Raw genomic sequence first — 17,689 nt, 5'->3', positions numbered from 1 at the left:
TTTTGACTCTGTTGAGGCTGTGTTAGTGTTCTGACTAGACCTTACAGTGTACTGTTGTATTCGGCACATGTGACAAATACAATCTAATTGAATTCGACTTATCTATCTCCCAACAAGCTGCCTGACACACTAACATCCATCCTCCATGTCTCTCCTATCTGTTTATTCATGCTTGGGTTTTTATTTTTCTTACTGCAGGTTTTTCCGTTCCTTCAGTCAAGCCGTTTGGTGGCTTCCCCATGTCGGCCCACCCCCACCCCCAGACTGACCCCCCCAGTTACATGCCCCAGCCTCTGTCCTACCACACCTTCCACCCCGCTGGTCTGAATGCTAGCCTCAATGCTAGCCCTGCCATGAAGGCAGGCGCCAGCCTCCTGGAGAGCAGTGCAATGTGGGACATGGCCTACGGTGCTCGGTCAATGAGAGTTGGCACTGCTGATTTGTCATCAGGGTCTTCAGGTTACCAGTCTGGCACCAGCCATACAGGTGTGTGTATCTATGAGTTTTAATGAGATTGTGTGTGTGTATGTGTGTGTGTGTATGTATGTGTGTGTGTCCTACCTGTAATGAGTTTACAGGACAGCATGTGGGAGTGGATCATATCACACATATCCCAGGTGATAGTCTAAAGAGCCAATGGCTGATCTTGGAAATTGATATGTCATACCATGACATTTGAGTTATTTCCCTATTACTAACTATTAGAGACTATACGGACCCAAACAGCCCTGTTGTGTGTTTATGTAACAGGTAACTGACTAAATGAAGGAAACACTTTAGTCAGTGAGGGATACAAAGTACGTTGAGAGCAGGTGCTTCCACACAGGTGTGGATAATTAAGCAATTAACATCCCATCATGCTTAGGGTCATTTATACAAATGGCCAGTTGTCCATTATATTGGGTACCATGGCTAGAAGAAGAGATCTTAGTGACTTTGAATGAGGAGAGTCTCAAATTAGCATAGGGGGTTTAGTGTGTGTGTGTGTGTGTATGTGTGTGTGTGTGTGTGTGTCAGTCACCAGATCTCAACCCAATTGAACACTTGTGGGAGATTCTGGAGTAGCGCCTGAGACGATGTTTTCCACCACCATCAACAAAACACCAAATGTTATAATTTCTGGTGGAAGAATGGTGTCGCGGTCCTCCAACAGAGTTCCAATGGGTACTGAAGATGTGTGTGTATATATGTATGTTGTGAAATGTCAACGGTATTTTGATATTTTGTGTTCCTGTGCAGGTTCTGACCTGATTAAAGAACACCTGAGAGAGATCAGGAGTCTACGTCAACGTCTGGACGATTCCATCCAGACCAACGACCTCCTCCGACAGCAGCTGGAGGAGAGACTGGTCAACCAAGCCAGAGATAAATGTATTGACTAGACCACCACCACACCTGCTGTCTCAAACCATGAACAAATATTCTACACACCCAACTTGGCTACCTGTACTAAGTCAATGTTGACAGTCACTGTGTCAAAAAGGCATTAGTGAAATGTACTGGCCCTCCTCTTCTTCCTCACCCGTCTCTTCCTCATCTTCCTCCTTCTCCTCTTCCTTTTTCTCTTTTCCTCTTCCTCAGGTGCTCCCACCAACATCTACATCCAGGGCTTGGACTCTGTCAATCAGTTGTCCAGTGAGATCAGAGTTCTGAAAGCGGAGAACCTCAGCCTGCAGGACCGACTCCAACAGTCCAGCAGAGGTAACCAACCGCCTGGCTCCGAGTACTCGCCAAACTGTCTAATATACTACCCAACATACTATCAATTCTGCTCTATAGCCCATTCTGTAGAGCGTTGTTCTTGCAATCCCAAGATAATGACCACTCGTATGTAAAATGTAAGTCACTTTGGATAAATGTGTTTGCTAAATGACATACTGTATATTACATTGAGAAGAGAATAATGATTGGCTGACAGCCGTGGGTGGTATATCAGACCATATACCACGGATATGTCAAAACATATTTTTTTACTGCTCTAATTACGTTGGTAACCAGTTTATAATAGCAATAAGGCATCTCAGGGGTTTGTGGTATATGGCTAATATACCATGGCTCAAGGCAGTATCAAGGCACTCCGTGTTGCGTTGTGCATATGAACAACCGTTAGCTGTGTTATATTGGCCGTATACCACACCTCCTCGGGCCTTATTGCTTAATTATACAATGGGTGGGTCTAATCCTGAGTGCGGATTGGTTAAAACCGCATTCCAACTGGTGGCTATACCACAGGCTAAATCTATGACGTTAAAATGCCTACAGTATTTACTCTGTTCCATCTGACTGCCCAATCCACTGTCTCATCAGCCCAATCCACTGTCTCATCAGCCCAATCCACTGTCTCATCAGCCCAATCCACTGTCTCATCAGCCCAATCCACTGTCTCATCAGCCCAATCCACTGTCTCATCAGCCCGGCAATTTATGGACTTGATCTCCACTATAAAAAGCATCTAGACATCATCTCACATTTCTTTTAATGTTTCAATATTCAAATTCTATCTTCAGCTGTTGCATAGTAATGAACGTGTCGGGTTGAGACAGACAGGCAGGCAGCTTTTCTCAGCCAGTCAAAATCATGAATTTGCCCGGACATTTTACATATATATTTTTGCATATACAAAGAAATCTAAATATAAAACAGGTTAAATGAAGTGCAGCTAGTTTTCCGTCTTTCCAGCTTCATTTCTGTCTTTATTTGAGTTCCTCTGTACTCTTCCCCCAGACGGGAGTAAGGAGGCGGAGCAGCTGCACGAGGCGGTGCTGTTGGGGCGTGCCCGTGTGAAGGAGGCGGAGTTAGAGACTGAGCGGTGGGCGGAACAGGGCAGGAGGCTGCACACGCAGACACAGGCTCAGACCCTGGAGATCACTCAGCTGAAACAGGACAGGCAGAACAACCAGGAGACCATCAACAGGTAGGAGGAGTGTTTGTGTGTCTGTGTGCATCTCGGTTGAGTGATTATTGTTTTGTTACATGTGTTTAACTGTGTTGTGTGTGTCTAGGTTGCAGCACGATGTGAATGTCCTGCAGCAGCAGTTGTGTGAGAGCCGTGGCCTGGCCCACTCTCTACAGTATGACCTCCAGATATGCCACAGAGGGTGTGGCGTCCCCAAGAACACGAACACAAGTGAGGGGTCACACTCAGAGGAGTCTGCACCCTTTGACCCCAGGGACCTGCATGTTCAGCTAGGGCAGCAGTTGACGTCTGGGACACGCCTTCCTGGAGCCAGGACACAGCTCTTCCATGGTGAGAGAGCGCCACCAAGAAAACCATTCTGGGATAGGGTTAACATGTTACCACTGATTCTACCACATTTACACAGAACTTTGTAAGGATGTGTCTGAAATTGCACCCTATTTCCTATATAGTGCACTACTTTTGCCCAGAGCCAAGGACAAACGTTGTGCACTTATGGTCAATAGGAAGCAATGCCATTTGAGATTTACCCGTAACTAACACTCATTCCCCAATCTTCCTTTCCCGCTCACAGACCCTGCTCTCTCTACCCCTGTCCGAGACACTGGCCTCTTCAGCCCTGCTTCCCTTCTCTCCCTCACACTGGAACCCCGGGAGGTTGACTTTTCTCTTGAGGGCCAGGCTCCAGACGGCTCCTTCGCGAACCGTAATGGCCACCATGTTGTGGGCCACGTGGATGACTTCAGCGCCCTGCAGCAGCAGATCCTTGAGGGGCGCGTCCTCATTGGCAAGATGGAGGCTGCCCTCCGGGCCACCGCCAACCACACCCTGCTGGAGCTCAGCCCGGACAAGGTGAGAGGTCAGGGGTCAGTTAGCCCAGGGGTTTTGAAACCTCTCCTTGGGGACCCCCAGCTGTTCCATGTACACTACCGTTCAACAGTCTGGGGTCACTTAGAAATGTCCTTGTTTTTGAAAGAAAAACACATTTTTAGTCCATTAAAATGACATCAAATTGATCAGAAATACAGTGTAGACATTGTTAATGTTGTAAATGACTATTGTAGCTGGAAACGTCTACAATAGTCAATGTCAACAGTGAAGAGGTGACTCCAGGATGCTGGCCTTCTAGGCAGAATTCCTCTGTCCAGTGTCTGTGTTCTGTTGCCCATCTTAATCTTTTCTTTTTATTGGCCCGTCTGAGATATGGCTTTCTTTGCAACTCTGCCTAGAAGTCCAGCATCCTGGAGTCACCTCTTCACTGTTGACGTTGAGACTGGTGTTTTGTGGGTACTATTTAATGAAGCTGCCAGTTGAGGACTTGTGAGGCATCTGTTTCTCAAACTAGACACTCTAATGTACTTGTCCTCTTTCAGTTGTGCACCGGGGCCTCCCACTCTTCTTTCTATTCGGGTTAGAACCAGTTTGCGCTGTTCTGTGAAGGGAGTAGTACACAGCTTTGTGTGAGATTTTCAGTTTCTTGGCAATTTCTCGCATTGAATAGCCTTCATTTCTCAGAACAAGAATAGCGCAACAGTTTTCAGCTGTGCTAACATAATTGCAAAAGGGTTTTCTAATGATCATTTAGCCTTTTAAAATTATAAACTTGGATTTGCTAACACAATGTGCCATTCTAACACAGGAGTGATGGTTGCTGATAATGGGCCTCTGTATGCCTATGTAGATATTCCATTTAAAAAACAGCTGTTTCCAGCTACAATAGTCATTTACAACATTAACAATGTCTACACTGTATTTCTGATCAATTTGATATTTTAATGGCCAAAGAAATGTGCTTTTATTTCAAAAACAAGGACATTTCTTTGTGACCCCAAACCTTTGAATGGTAGTGTAAATGAACTCTTCTACAGCCAGCACACCTGATTCAACTTGTCAACTAATCATCAAGCCCTTGACTTGGTGAATCAGATGAGTGAGTTCAGGGATACAACAACATTGTGAAACTGAGGAAAGGTTAGAGGATTCACAGACACCTTACAGAGGAGTTAATGCCGCTCCAAAGGAACTTTTAGTTCCTTGGTTTAAATTGATTAAACTCAAGTTTCATCTTAGTAGTGTTGTCTACAGTAACCTGTAGCTAGTTGAGCTGGTTTCATCTTAGTAGTGTTGTCTACAGTATAGCTAGTTGAGCTGGTTTCATCTTAGTAGTGTTGTCTACAGTAACCTGTAGCTAGTTGAGCTGGTTTCATCTTAGTAGTGTTGTCTACAGTATAGCTAGTTGAGCTGGTTTCATCTTAGTAGTGTTGTCTACAGTAACCTGTAGCTAGTTGAGCTGGTTTCATCTTAGTAGTGTTGTCTACAGTAACCTGTAGCTAGTTGAGCTGGTTTCATCTTAGTAGTGTTGTCTACAGTATAGCTAGTTGAGCTGGTTTCATCTTAGTAGTGTTGTCTACAGTATAGCTAGTTGAGCTGGTTTCATCTTAGTAGTGTTGTCTACAGTATAGCTAGTTGAGCTGGTTTCATCTTAGTAGTGTTGTCTACAGTAACCTGTAGCTAGTTGAGCTGAAAATATGTTAAACCTTGGATTGTTTACCTGTGTTTTAGTTAGATTAGTTTAGTCTAACTGCTTCTGTGGATCTCTCTCTGTGTGCCAGCCTGTGGACCCTGGCTGTGTGAGGAGTCTGCTGACCTGCTCTACGACCCTGAGGAAGATCCTCGAGGATGCCAGCTCCCTGCTCAGGATGTTCTGGAGGGCAACATTGCCCAATAGTGAGGGGTCCACTCAGAGCACCAAGACGGTCAGAATCTTATTCTCTTTGTTTGTAAGAGTTAAATGAAGGGTATTTCATTATGCTGTTAGCGTGTCATGTGTGTCACTGATCATATTTGAGAGTGTGTCTGTATGCTTAGTGGGGATTTATGTTCATGGGTTTGTCACTAGGTGGACTCCCTGTAACCTCACTGCTCTTTACAGGGGTGTAGATTTCTGAAGTGTGACAGTGTGTTTTATTTGTGTGTGTGTGTGTGTCCAGGAGCTGTCTCTAAAGGAGGTCCACACCATGCGTCAGCGGATCTCAGAGCAGGAGGAGGCTCTAAAGGACGCCATGGAGAGACTGAAAAGCTCCAACCGCACCAAAGACAGTATGGAACACTTCATCGTCAGTCAACGTGAGTGACTCCTACCTCTCTCCCCCTCTTGGTCCTATATCGCTCCTCTTTCACCTCTCCCCTTCCTCCCCTCCCTCTTCTGTTCTTCTTTCTTTCCCCCCTGTCCTATCTTCTCCTTATATCATATTTCTCTCTGTTTCCCTCTGTCCATGTTTCTCTCTGTTTCTCTCTGTTTCTGTTTCTCTCTGTTTCTCTCTTTCTTTGTTTCTCTCTGTCTGTTTCTCTGTCTATGTTTATTTGTTTCTGTCTGTCTCTCTCTGTTTCTCTCTGTCTGTCTGTTTCTCTCCGTCTGTTTCTCTCCGTCTGTTTCTCTCCGTCTGTTTCTCTGTCTGTTTCTCTGTCTGTTTCTCTGTCTGTTTCTCTCTGTCTGTGTTTATTTGTTTCCCTCTGTCTGTTTCCCTCTGTCTGTTTCCCTCTGTCTGTTTCTCTGTTTCTCTCTGTCTATGTCTCTCTTTGTCTATGTCTCTATGTTTCTCTCTGTCTGTCTCTGTCTGTCTGTTTCCCTCACTGTTTCTCTGCCTGTTTCTCTGTTTCTCGCTGTCTGTTTCTCTCTGTCTATGTCTCTATATGTTTCTCTCTGTCTCTCTATCTGTGTGTGTGTGTGTCCCTCAGCACCGATTGTGTGAGGGCCTTGGGAATTAATTACTTTTGTGTTTGTGTGTGTTGAAGTGATGGGTGATAGTCACAGAGTAATCACAACAGTTTTGTTTCTGATTGTTTACAGTGTCAAGAACAAAGGATGTCTTGAAGAAGGCACGGACAAATTTAGAGGTGAGCTCACCCTTTTTGCAGGATCTGACTTATTGATTTCTTCTCACACCCTCTAGAACCCACCACCCTCTAGAACCCACCACCCTCTAGAACCCACCACCCTCTAGAACCCACCACTCTCTAGAACTCTCCACCCTCTAGAACTCTCCACCCTCTAGAACTCTCCACCCTCTAGAACTCTCCACCCTCTAGAACTCTCCACCCTCTAGAACTCTCCACCCTCTAGAACTCTCCACCCTCTAGAACTCTCCACCCTCTTAATACTCTTAATCTACTTAAGAAAAACCCCTGTTAGCTATTCTGTCTCCTTCACCCCTTCCTCTCTCACCCGGCCTCCTCTCTCACATGCACTCTCTATATTTGTCTCTCTATCTACCTCTATTTCGCTCCATCTCTCGCTCTTCCTTGAGTTATTCCAGGAGAACGAGCAGCGAATGTCCTCCCTTGGCCTCACTTCTTTCCCCTCCTCCTCTTCCTCTTCCTCCCATCCCTGGGTTGGTAAAGGTATGACTCCCTGGCCTGCTGTGCCTGTCAGTGTGCCTGTCAGTGTGCCTGTCAGTGTGCCTGTATCAGCATCCAGTAATCCACCCTGCCTATCTTTAAAGGCCCAAATGCAGCTGTTTTTATCTCAACATCAAATTGTTTCTGAATAACAATGATGTACCTTACTATAATTGTTTTCCATTTAAATGGTCAACAACAAAACATCTTTCTCAATCATTAATTTTGCTACCTGTCTGGGAGTGGTCTGAATAAGAGGCCTAATTTGAGGGGTCTATTGGGAGGGATATGTAACCTGAAAATGACCTGTTATTGGCAGCGAGGTTTGGAACTGTCTTTGTTATTTGTATATAAACTTATACAGCCTGGTGATGTCACCAGGCGAGCCAAAACTCCACTCATTTAAAAACTGCAGATTAGAAGGTCCTGTGTGAAATAACACGCATCACATTTTTGCACACTTTTACAGTGTTCACTTCATCAGCTGTTGTACAATTTAGAAAACACAGGAAAACTGAATTTTGACGGCACTGGGCCTTTAACCAGCTTCCTTCATAGAGTAGGAGGCCTACTAGCATTAAACAGCAGTGCATGATCCCCTCTTTGACGCAATCACTTGGTTAAACATATTTATTTTGTAATACCATTGTACATATAACATTTTCTATCACCTACTTATTGGGATCATACTTGTTGTAGGCCTACCATCAGCAGATTTTAGTGACCCTACTTGAGTGTGTGTGTGTGTGTTAAATGGACTCTGTTTAGGTTAGAGTGGAAATAAATAAGCATGTGAAGACAATTTGAGGTAATCATTGATGGAGTATTTTCATTGTCTTATGTCAGAACGCAATGAATCCACATGACATAAGTCATGACATTACATAGTAACATGAAATATATACTATATATACAGCACCAATCAAATGTTTGGACACACATACTCATTCAAGGGTTTTTCTTTATTTTTACTATTTTCTACATTTCATAATAGTAGTGAAGACATCAAAACTATGAAATAACACATGGAATCATGTAGTAACCAATAAAGTGTTGAACAAATCAAGATGTATTTTTTTATTTAAGATTCTTCAAATTAGCCACCCTTTGCCTTGATGACAGCTTTGCACACTCTTATAAAATATATTTAGATTTGTTTAGAACTTTTTTACAATGTAGAAAATTGTCCAAATAAAGATAAACCCTTGAATGAGTAGGTGTGTCCAAACTGTTGACTGGTACTGTACATTTCCTGTAAGAATGCTGACCTGTCCATCCTCTTTTGCCTCTTCTTTCCTCCAAGGTGAAAACCCAAGAGGTTTCTGTGAGCTCACCCAGTCTGCTGGTTGGGGTATCGTGAAACCCCACATCCAGGCTACATCACCCAGGACCCCTACGGTCCTGTGGCCTAATACCCAGGGTCTGACGTACCGCGTTCCCTACAGGCAGCTTCTTTGTGATGCACCAGCTCCAAGTTCCTCCTAATACTGGGAGACAGGATACTTCCTGTGGAAACATGGGACATAATCTCAGGTTTCTGGTTAAATAGGGAGAACACTTTAGTTGAGGGGAGACTGTCTGATAGTCAGTAGGGGTTCAGCCAGGTGCTCTCTGTGATGCTGTTTTATGCCAAGCAGAACAGTGGTTAATGAATGTTGACGACTGTCTTATGTCAGGTGTTATGTATAGCTTATGCAGGTGTTACGAAGGTACCTCAACTGAAGTGTTTCCCCTATTTTACCTGAGACATATTATGTTTTGAGCTCTATATGAAACCTCCTCAAGGATCCTATGACAATCAACCTTGAACAAGCCAGGAATAGAGGCTTTTAAAAAGCCAAACAAGACTAAAGTGCTTCCTTTTCGCGTCTAACAAGACAAGTTTGTAAGTGTGTGTATGTGTAAAGTAGTTGCATGTTGTTTGAGGGAAAAAAAAGCCATATTTATAGATGTTAGATACCTTGTTTGTTTCGTACGATACTTCTTCTGCCATTGAAATGGTCTGTTACTGATGTCACAAGATGTAAACACTATTCAGATTTTAAAGATCCTATGGATGGGTTGACCCTAGAACTGTCTTCCTGCTGAACTGCTAGAACCTGTAACCATACTAAAGATGTAAAGATTGTTCCCAGCTTTAAATCTAGTCTCTCGACCTAAGTCCTTAAAGCAGGCGGCATACTGCTGAGCTGCAATACATTCAACTATGACCTGCTGATGTATTCCAATGACCTATTTAAGAAAGTGACAGGAGCATTTGGTGCTTTGTCCAAAATAAGTTGTAAATGTTAATTTTTTTGATTTGAACAGAATTGCCTCAGAGGCTAATAGACCATACAATGTTTTTTAATCCAAATTTGTAAAGTTGTTTTAATTTGGGCTAACATTTAAACCCTTCTAAGACAAAAAAAAAAATGTCAATATTATTTTGATTAGATTTTTATTTATTTTCTGTTGTGGTAACCATAGATGTTATTTTCTATTAACAAAATCTGTGACAATCATCAGCAGGATATGTGAAAACTTGGTTTCTTACACTGAGATATGCAAAGCTGTATCTGTATAAGATAGTACATCTTACTGTATGTACATAATGGCAGGGGCGTACATTAAAACAGTTTTTTTTTGTGTCAGGAAGAGGGGGTCTGGTGTCAAGGTCAGGGGTTTCATTTATTTTTTTATGCATGTGTTATATATCAAATCCAGTTTTATTTGTTGAATTCCGTGAAACGCTTACTTTACAAGCCCTTGTTGTTTTAGGGAGAAGCTTTTCAATAAAACGGGACTAAAATATTAATTATGTTTGTTCTTGGAAGATTTCTATAAATGTTGAAAACATATCTCTACGTTTTTTTTTACACACACAATCATTTGAAGTGCTTAAGTTAGAACATTTACCCATTTCAACCACCGGATGGCAGCAGACACCAGCTCCTTCGCTCTTCTACACGGGTCTCATGCCATGCGCTGCATGTTTATATCCAGTGCGTGCACCCTGTCTAGTTTACATATGGAAAGCTGATTACAGGTCAGATTTTAATTACTGTCGAATGTATTGAATTTTGGCAACTTGAAGACATGCTGAACCTAGATCAGTGGTATAGGAGCAGGAGGCACTGCAGTTGAAACGTGAGAGGAGATTCAGGAAGCGAATCGTGACTGCACAGTCTGCACACAGTCACAGATCACCAAATCAGCAGCTCACACCGGCGACGATGGAAGAAGACTGACAATTTGAAAGAGAGGGCGAGGACAACCGATCGAGAGACATTCGTGAATAATAATACAATTTACTTTCCATTAAAAGTTGGATGGAAGAAACTTCGAACATTTCTGCTACGTCACCTTGTCACGAAGAAATGCCAAGTGTTACAATGACAAGGTGTCTTTTGCAGGTAACGTTAGCTAGCTACGAAGCTGGCTTAACTCGAGTCTAGCTAACCATCCATCCAGGTCTGTCTGATAGCGAAGTCACCGGGGTGCGTGGAGTTTGGAAACATTTAATATCGTTTTTGGTGTACTGGTAATTGTACGAGCTCGCCTTTCATTTTTGTTCGCTCCATACCCTTGCTAGTTAGGTTTTCTCAGCTAGCTAGCTAGCCTGTAAGCTACATAAAGGTGGCGCGTAAAATGCGGTAGCCAGGAAAAAGACAACCACGTTAACTAGAGCGCTAGCTAGCTTGTAACTACAGCAACCAAGCGACTGACAACCTGTCAACATAGTTGTGACATTACTTCAGTTGCCGAGGATCATTTAGTCTGTTTGTGCCAACAAGTTAATTTGAACGGGGATGTATTTCTACGGTCGGATTTGACACCAGTTGGACTTACTGAACACATCACAGCAACAGCAGGAGATATGAACTTCAAGTTTCCAAAGGAAATGCGAGGAAGACGTCAATACAGTTAGCTGGCTAGCCTAGCGTAAATGAGCTAAGCAGAGTCAGATATCTTTGAAACACATTTATTTTTGTCATATTTTTTTCCCACGTGAGAAAATGAAGAGAACCGAAAATAAAAACAAACAACTAATTCCGGACCAGCACGGAAGCGGGACAGCGGCGAAAGATGTGGTGAGTTGTCATGACATGAGTGTTCTTCAGTAGCCTAGACCAGCTAGCTACAATACAAAGTAAACCTAGCTAAAAGACATGTTTGGGTCCCACGAATGTAACCCAGCTAGGTCTCTACCTTTTTATAGATGCAGAAATCAAGAACTGTGACTTTACTGGGTATTACTTAGTCAGTGGTTATTTATTGTACTGAATACACGTCAAACTGATTGATTGACATGCTATTTTCTGATTTGTTTTCGCAATTCCTATTCATTGGTTGCTGATTGGTCCTTGCACGAATCTCTTCTGAATTATATGTAATACTGTATACTTCCTCATCTGCGTCAAGTCAGGTCACCTGCTGCACTGCATGACCTCACTCATCCTACTTTCAACCTATCTAAACACTGACTTAATCTGAGACATTTCAGAATGGAGTGAAAGAGAGTGCACACACACAGCACAGTGTGGATAAGAAGGGCAGAGGTCAATGAGCACTTGATTTGGGATTATGTTGTTGAGGCATGTTTTAGTCCCACTGAGGGAGCAGGTGGTGTCATTTCGTCTGCTCTGCTAGTTCACTGCTCCAGGAAGCAGCACCATACCATAACCACTAACCAGATCAGGGCCAGTATTCATAAAGCCTCTCATCTGTTTTGCATTTTCAGATCATAATGAATAGACTGGGTAATTAGATCAGTACTCCTAAGATGCTTTCCCAAGCACTCCCATTATTCATGTCAGTACTGTAGGTGCGCTCTCTGCAAGATGTTATGACTAGAGGAGGAGGGCAGCTAACATGCCAGTTGTTTTGGGGAGAATTATCTGGTAGGGAGCACCACAGTGTTTGGCCTTTCGGGTAAATGGGATAGGATTTCAATTTCAAATATTACGGCTAGAACGTCGTTGGCGCTCAGAAAAATAATAATGCACAAGGTCAGGATCAGCATTCCCAATGTTGATTTCAGTGCTGCTCAACAACAACTGACTCTCAATATTTGATGTCTCACTCATATTTCATAATCAATAAACCCTCATATAAAATTGGCCCTCTGGAACATAAAGACCTGCAGTAGTTTATTGCTGTTGAAGTATGTTCTCGTAACTAGAAAGTTAGCATTGATTGAGTGATCGGTGGTGTAATATATTGCTCCATCCACTCTCTGGTGATATTGATGTCATAAAAGGGATCTTGATGTCATAAAAGGTCATCTGCTCTGATGCTCCACATTTCTTTTCACGAATGGTTTTGCTTTCAGCAGCATTTTGGAGAGCGAAGCTTTGCACTGTGTCCTCATTTATAAGCACCTATGAGAAAAATCTGGAGTATTTTCTAACCAGATTAGTGTGTTGGGAGGGAGACAGTTTGATCTCAACTGGGGGAGTTGCTTTATGATATTGTGGAATGCTAGACAGAAATGTTTATGTGCTCATTGCTAACAGTTTTATGTAGTTTTGGTTGGAAGCAAATGGGCGTGCTGTTCACACAGTAGTATACACATTCAGTGCACACAGGAACCTTTCCCTCTGCAGTCAGTCTTTGACACTTTGATGTCCAGAACTGTGGGTTATAATGATGTCACTGTCAGGTGACACTTCTAAGGTGGTCTGAGGTCTCTGGCCCTGACACAGTTGGCAGACACACATCCTCTTCAAACAAAGGATTAACTAAATCCAACCTTACCTTGGGATTTGTGTGACTGTATTACCACCCTTGTCCCTCTTCCTAGTTACTGTTTAATGAAGGGCTGTGGTTTATTGTCTCCATATTGTGCAGTGGGTTCAGTGTTCTGCTGTTGAACTCCTTTGGTCCAGCCCAGGTTTACTGGCCTTATTGACATGGTATATTTAAGCAGTAAAAAACACAGCACAGCCCAGTAAAACAACTGTATCACAGTAGCACTTCACTGTGATCCAGATTATCTATTGCACCAGTGTTACAAGACAGCATTGCTTACTCCTACTGTGGTGTTTGATCTTGTGTTTTCAAATTGACACAATGAGCCATGAATGGGCCTCATTTTCTCTGGTTGATCTGGGGCTCTGGTTGATCTGGGGCTCTGGTTGATCTGGGGCTCTGGTTGATCTGGGGCTCTGGTTGATCTGGGGCTCTGGTTGATCTGGGGCTCTGGTTGATCTGGGGCTGGGTCTCAAGGAGTGTGTGTTGGAACAGTAGTAGAGCAGTAACTTTTGGACACCTGAACTAGGGTAATGTCTTTGGGTAATTAACAACCGTAAATGACTCCTGCTTCAGTGTGTTAGTTAGAACAGAAACAGAGGCTGTTTTTTTTTTTTTTGCAAAGCGAATTAGCCCATATTGAGAAACGACTGAAATCTGCAGGGATTATGAATGCTGCACATTGCGGTGTTGTACATTAGTTTTTTTTATATGGTGAATGGAGGGGAGATATGCCAAGGGGCTTTTTCACACAGGCTCTTCAGTGTTCTAAATGTTTCAATGCCCTGAGAACATATAGCCTAGCCTTAGAAGACAGTCTCATGATAAGCAGGTCAGAGCTGCGGAAGCAAAATAACTTTAGTTGTCTCTTCATTGCATTGGTCTCAGTCTGTGTTCCTTGTTGAAATAAAGGTTTGATAATTGTGTATGTGGCTGTAAACAAACACAATCCTGTATTGAGTATGTCTGAATGGTGTTTCAAGGCATAGGTGGTGGACCGGGCTTTATATACTGTGTCCTTACATTTTTATTTATTTAACAAGGCAAGTCAGTTAAGAACAAATTCTTATTTACAATGACTGCCTAACCTGGACGATGCTGGGCCAATTGTGCGCTGCCCTATGGGACACCCAATCACTGCCGGTTGTGATACAGCCTGGAATCCAACCAGCGCCTGTAGTGATGCCTCTAGCACTGAGATACAGTGCCTTAGATCGCTGTGCCACTCGGGAGCCCTTTGACTATATAAACTAGTGACCCGCAGTGTTTGTCATAATACCCTGATGAAGACAGCTTGTCTGTTAAAGTTGGTTATTCAATTATTTCATCTGAGCTCCTAGAGTGTGCAGCTCTCCTTTTCTTTTTCAAATATATACATGCAACAATTTCAATGATTTCACTGAGTTACAGTTCATATACGCCCAACCACTGGGGAGCCAGTCCCAGCCAATCGGAATGAGTTTTTCCCCACAAATGGGATTCATTGCAGACAAAGGTCCTGGGCTGGTATTGTTGTGAAGCCGGTTGGACGTATTGCCAAATGATCTAAAAAAGACGTTGGAGGCGGCTTATGGTAGAGAAATTAACATTAAATTCTCTGGCAGCTCTGTTGGACATTCCCGCAGTCAGCATGCCAATTGCATGCTCCCTCAACTTGGGATGTCTGTGGCATTGTGTTGTGACAACTGCACATTTTAGTGGTCTTTTATTGTCCCCCGCACAAGGTGCACCTGTGTAATGATCATGCTGTTCAATCAGCTTTTTATATGCCACACCTGTCAGGTGGATGGATTATCTTGGCATTGGAGATATTCTCACTAACAGGGATGTAAACAAATTTGTGCTAAACATTTAAGAGAAATAAGCCTTTTGTGCATATGGAAAGTTTCAGGGATCTTTTATTTCAGATCATGGAACCAACATGTTACATGTTGCGTTTATATTTTTGTTAATTGTAGATCCATGTCCATTTTCTCTGTGAAATGGTATTAGACTACCTTCAAGAGCTAAGACAGGATTCCGTTGGCCCCAACACACAGCCAGGACAGATGGCTAGGATGTACACTGGCAGCAAACAATGTTATATAAACCGTTTTTTTTATCCAAATCGGATTTTCATAGTTATGTAGCTTCAAAAACATTGTTTGATCAACATTACCTCAGAATTCATGTGACGACTCGTTCAGCAAAGAGGCTTTGGGATTGGTTAGATAATATGAAGCTACAGGGAGTTTAGCCGAGCACTGTGGATGTTTTCATACGGAACAAATCAGTCTCTATCTGATTGTAGTGATCTATGCTGTAATGGGCCATGCATGCCCCTTATTCACCGACTGAAGGGTTCATGTGTGTTCACATTTCCACATTTCATGCTGCTGACAGTTGAGTTATTGTACAAATAGGATCGAGATGACTAAGAAGACCTTGTAGCTCGTAGAGGTCGACCGATTATGGTTTTTCAACGCCGATACCGATTTAATCGGTCGATTTGTAAATGTATTTATTTGTAATAATGACAATTACAACAATACTGAATGAACACTGATTTTAACTTAATATAATACATCAATAAACATAAGAGCATGAGAACATATGAAAGCTGGTGGTTCCTTTTAACATGATTCTTCAATATTCCCAGGTAAGATAAGGTTGTAGTTATTATAGGACTATAATAGGAATTAGGACTATTTCCCTCTATACCATTTGTATTTCATTAACCTTTGACTATTGGATGTTCTTATAGTCACTTTAGTATTGCCAGTGTAACAGTATAGCTTCTGTCCCGCTCCTCCCTGGAGCGGGACAGAAGTTCCCTGGGCTCGAACCAGGAACTCGGAATTCGGCTTGTCACCAAAAGCACTCACAAACTTCTACAGATGCACAATCGAGAGCATCCTGGCGGGCTGTATCACCGCCTGGTACGGCAACTGCTCCGCCCACAACCGTAAGGCTCTCCAGAGGGTAGTGAGGTCTGCACAACGCATCACCGGGGGCAAACTACCTGCCCTCAAAGACACCTACACCACCCGATGTTACAGGAAGGCCATGAAGATCATCAAGGACAACAACCACCCGAGCCACTGCCTGTTCACCCCGCTATCATCCAGAAGGCGAGGTCTGTACAGGTGCATCAAAGCTGGGACCGAGAGACTGAAAAACAGCTTCTATCTCAAGGCCATCAGACTGTTAAACAGCCACCACTAACATTGAGTGGCTGCTGCCAACACACTGACTCAACTCCAGCCACTTTAATAATGGGAATTGATGGGAAATGATGTAAAATATATCACTAGCCACTTTAAACAATGCTACCTAATATAATGTTTACATACCCTACATTATTAATCTCATATGTATACGTATATACTCTACTCTATATCATCTACTGCATCCTTATGTAATACATGTATCACTAGCCACTTTAACTATGCCAATTTGTTTACATACTCATCTCATATGTATATACTATACTCGATACCATCTACTGTATCTTACCTAAGCTGCTCTGTACCATCACTCATTCATATATCCTTATGTACATATTCTTTATCCCCTTACACTGTGTATAAGAAAGTAGTTTTTTTTTGGTATTGTTAGTTAGATTACTTGTTCGTTATTACTGCATTGTCGGAACTAGAAGCACAAGCATTTCGCTACACTCGCATTAACATCTGCTAACCATGTGTATGTGACAAATAAAATTTGATTTGATTTGGAACACTGACAACAGCCACCCTCGAAGCAGCGTTACCCATGCAGAGCAAGGGGAACAACTACTTCAAGTCTCAGAGCGAGTGACGTTTGAAACGCTATTAGCGCACACCCCGCTAACTAGCTAGCCATTTCACATCGGTTACACCAGCCATTAGGCTGATAGGCTTGAAGTCATAAACAGCGCTGTGCTTGCGAAGAGCTGCTGGCAAAACGCACTAAAGTGCTGTTTGAATGAATGCTTACGAGCCTGCTGCTGTCTACCATCGCTCAGTCAGACTGCTCTATCAAATCATAGACTTAATTATAATGACACACAGAAATACGAGCCTTTGGTGATTAATATGGTTGAATCCGGAAACTATCATTTCGAAAACAAAATGTTTATTATTTCAGTGAAATACGCAACCGTTCTGTATTTTATCTAACGGGTGGCATCCCTAAGTCTAAATATTCTTGTTACATTGCACAACTTTCAATGTTATGTAAAATTCTGGCAAATTAGTTCGCAATGAGCCAGGCTGCCAAAACTGTTGCATATACCCTGACTCTGCGTGCAATGAACGCAAGAGAAATGATGCAATTTCACCTAGTTAAAATTGCCTGCTAACCTGGATTTCTTTTAGCTAAATATGCAGGTTTAAAAATATATACTTCTGTGTATTGATTTTAAGAAAGGCATTGGTGTTTATGGTTCGTTGCAGTCGTCCAACGATTGTGCTTTTTTTGCAAATGCGCTTTTGTTAAATCATCCCCCAGCGTTGCATCGATTATATGCAACGCAGGACACGCTAGATAAATGAGTAATATCATCAACCATGTGTAGTTATAACTGGTGATTATGATTGATTGATTGTTTTTTATAAGAAGTTTAATGCTAGGTAGCAACTTACCTTGGCTTCTACTGCATTCGCATAACAGTCAGTCTCC

General features: G+C 42.6%; 2 protein-coding genes across 13 annotated transcripts in view; both read left to right on the top strand.

Annotated features, from left to right (window-relative positions):
* The window catches only part of LOC112251640 (phosphodiesterase 4D interacting protein), a 144,068-nt gene extending 133,956 nt beyond the window's left edge, over window positions 1-10,112 (top strand). For 7 of the 8 annotated variants that reach the window (XM_042322437.1, XM_042322438.1, XM_042322432.1 and 4 more), the window contains 11 exons: window positions 199-486; window positions 1,240-1,371; window positions 1,582-1,701; window positions 2,725-2,914; window positions 3,003-3,247; window positions 3,492-3,769; window positions 5,530-5,673; window positions 5,908-6,043; window positions 6,768-6,814; window positions 7,234-7,318; window positions 8,619-10,112. In XM_042322437.1, coding sequence (XP_042178371.1) covers window positions 199-486; window positions 1,240-1,371; window positions 1,582-1,701; window positions 2,725-2,914; window positions 3,003-3,247; window positions 3,492-3,769; window positions 5,530-5,673; window positions 5,908-6,043; window positions 6,768-6,814; window positions 7,234-7,318; window positions 8,619-8,800 — 1,847 coding nt within the window. In that variant the 3' untranslated portion in view covers window positions 8,801-10,112. The remainder of the gene's footprint in view (window positions 1-198; window positions 487-1,239; window positions 1,372-1,581; window positions 1,702-2,724; window positions 2,915-3,002; window positions 3,248-3,491; window positions 3,770-5,529; window positions 5,674-5,907; window positions 6,044-6,767; window positions 6,815-7,233; window positions 7,319-8,618) is intronic. The other variant, XM_042322435.1, reaches the window with a different exon arrangement.
* A 221-nt stretch (window positions 10,113-10,333) lies between these two features.
* mast2 (microtubule associated serine/threonine kinase 2) overlaps window positions 10,334-17,689 on the top strand; it is a 341,277-nt gene continuing 333,921 nt past the window's right edge. For 3 of the 5 annotated variants that reach the window (XM_042322427.1, XM_042322425.1, XM_042322424.1), the window contains exon 1: window positions 10,335-11,388. In XM_042322427.1, the coding sequence (XP_042178361.1) occupies window positions 11,314-11,388 (75 nt within the window). In that variant the 5' untranslated portion in view covers window positions 10,335-11,313. Of the gene's footprint in view, window positions 11,389-17,689 lie in introns of all 5 variants that reach the window. The other 2 variants (XM_042322430.1, XM_042322426.1) reach the window with 1 other exon arrangement.

The sequence above is a fragment of the Oncorhynchus tshawytscha genome, linkage group LG05, assembly GCF_018296145.1.
Source record: "Oncorhynchus tshawytscha isolate Ot180627B linkage group LG05, Otsh_v2.0, whole genome shotgun sequence".
Taxonomy (NCBI): domain Eukaryota; kingdom Metazoa; phylum Chordata; class Actinopteri; order Salmoniformes; family Salmonidae; genus Oncorhynchus; species Oncorhynchus tshawytscha.
This window is presented reverse-complemented; position numbering and strand designations above follow the sequence as displayed.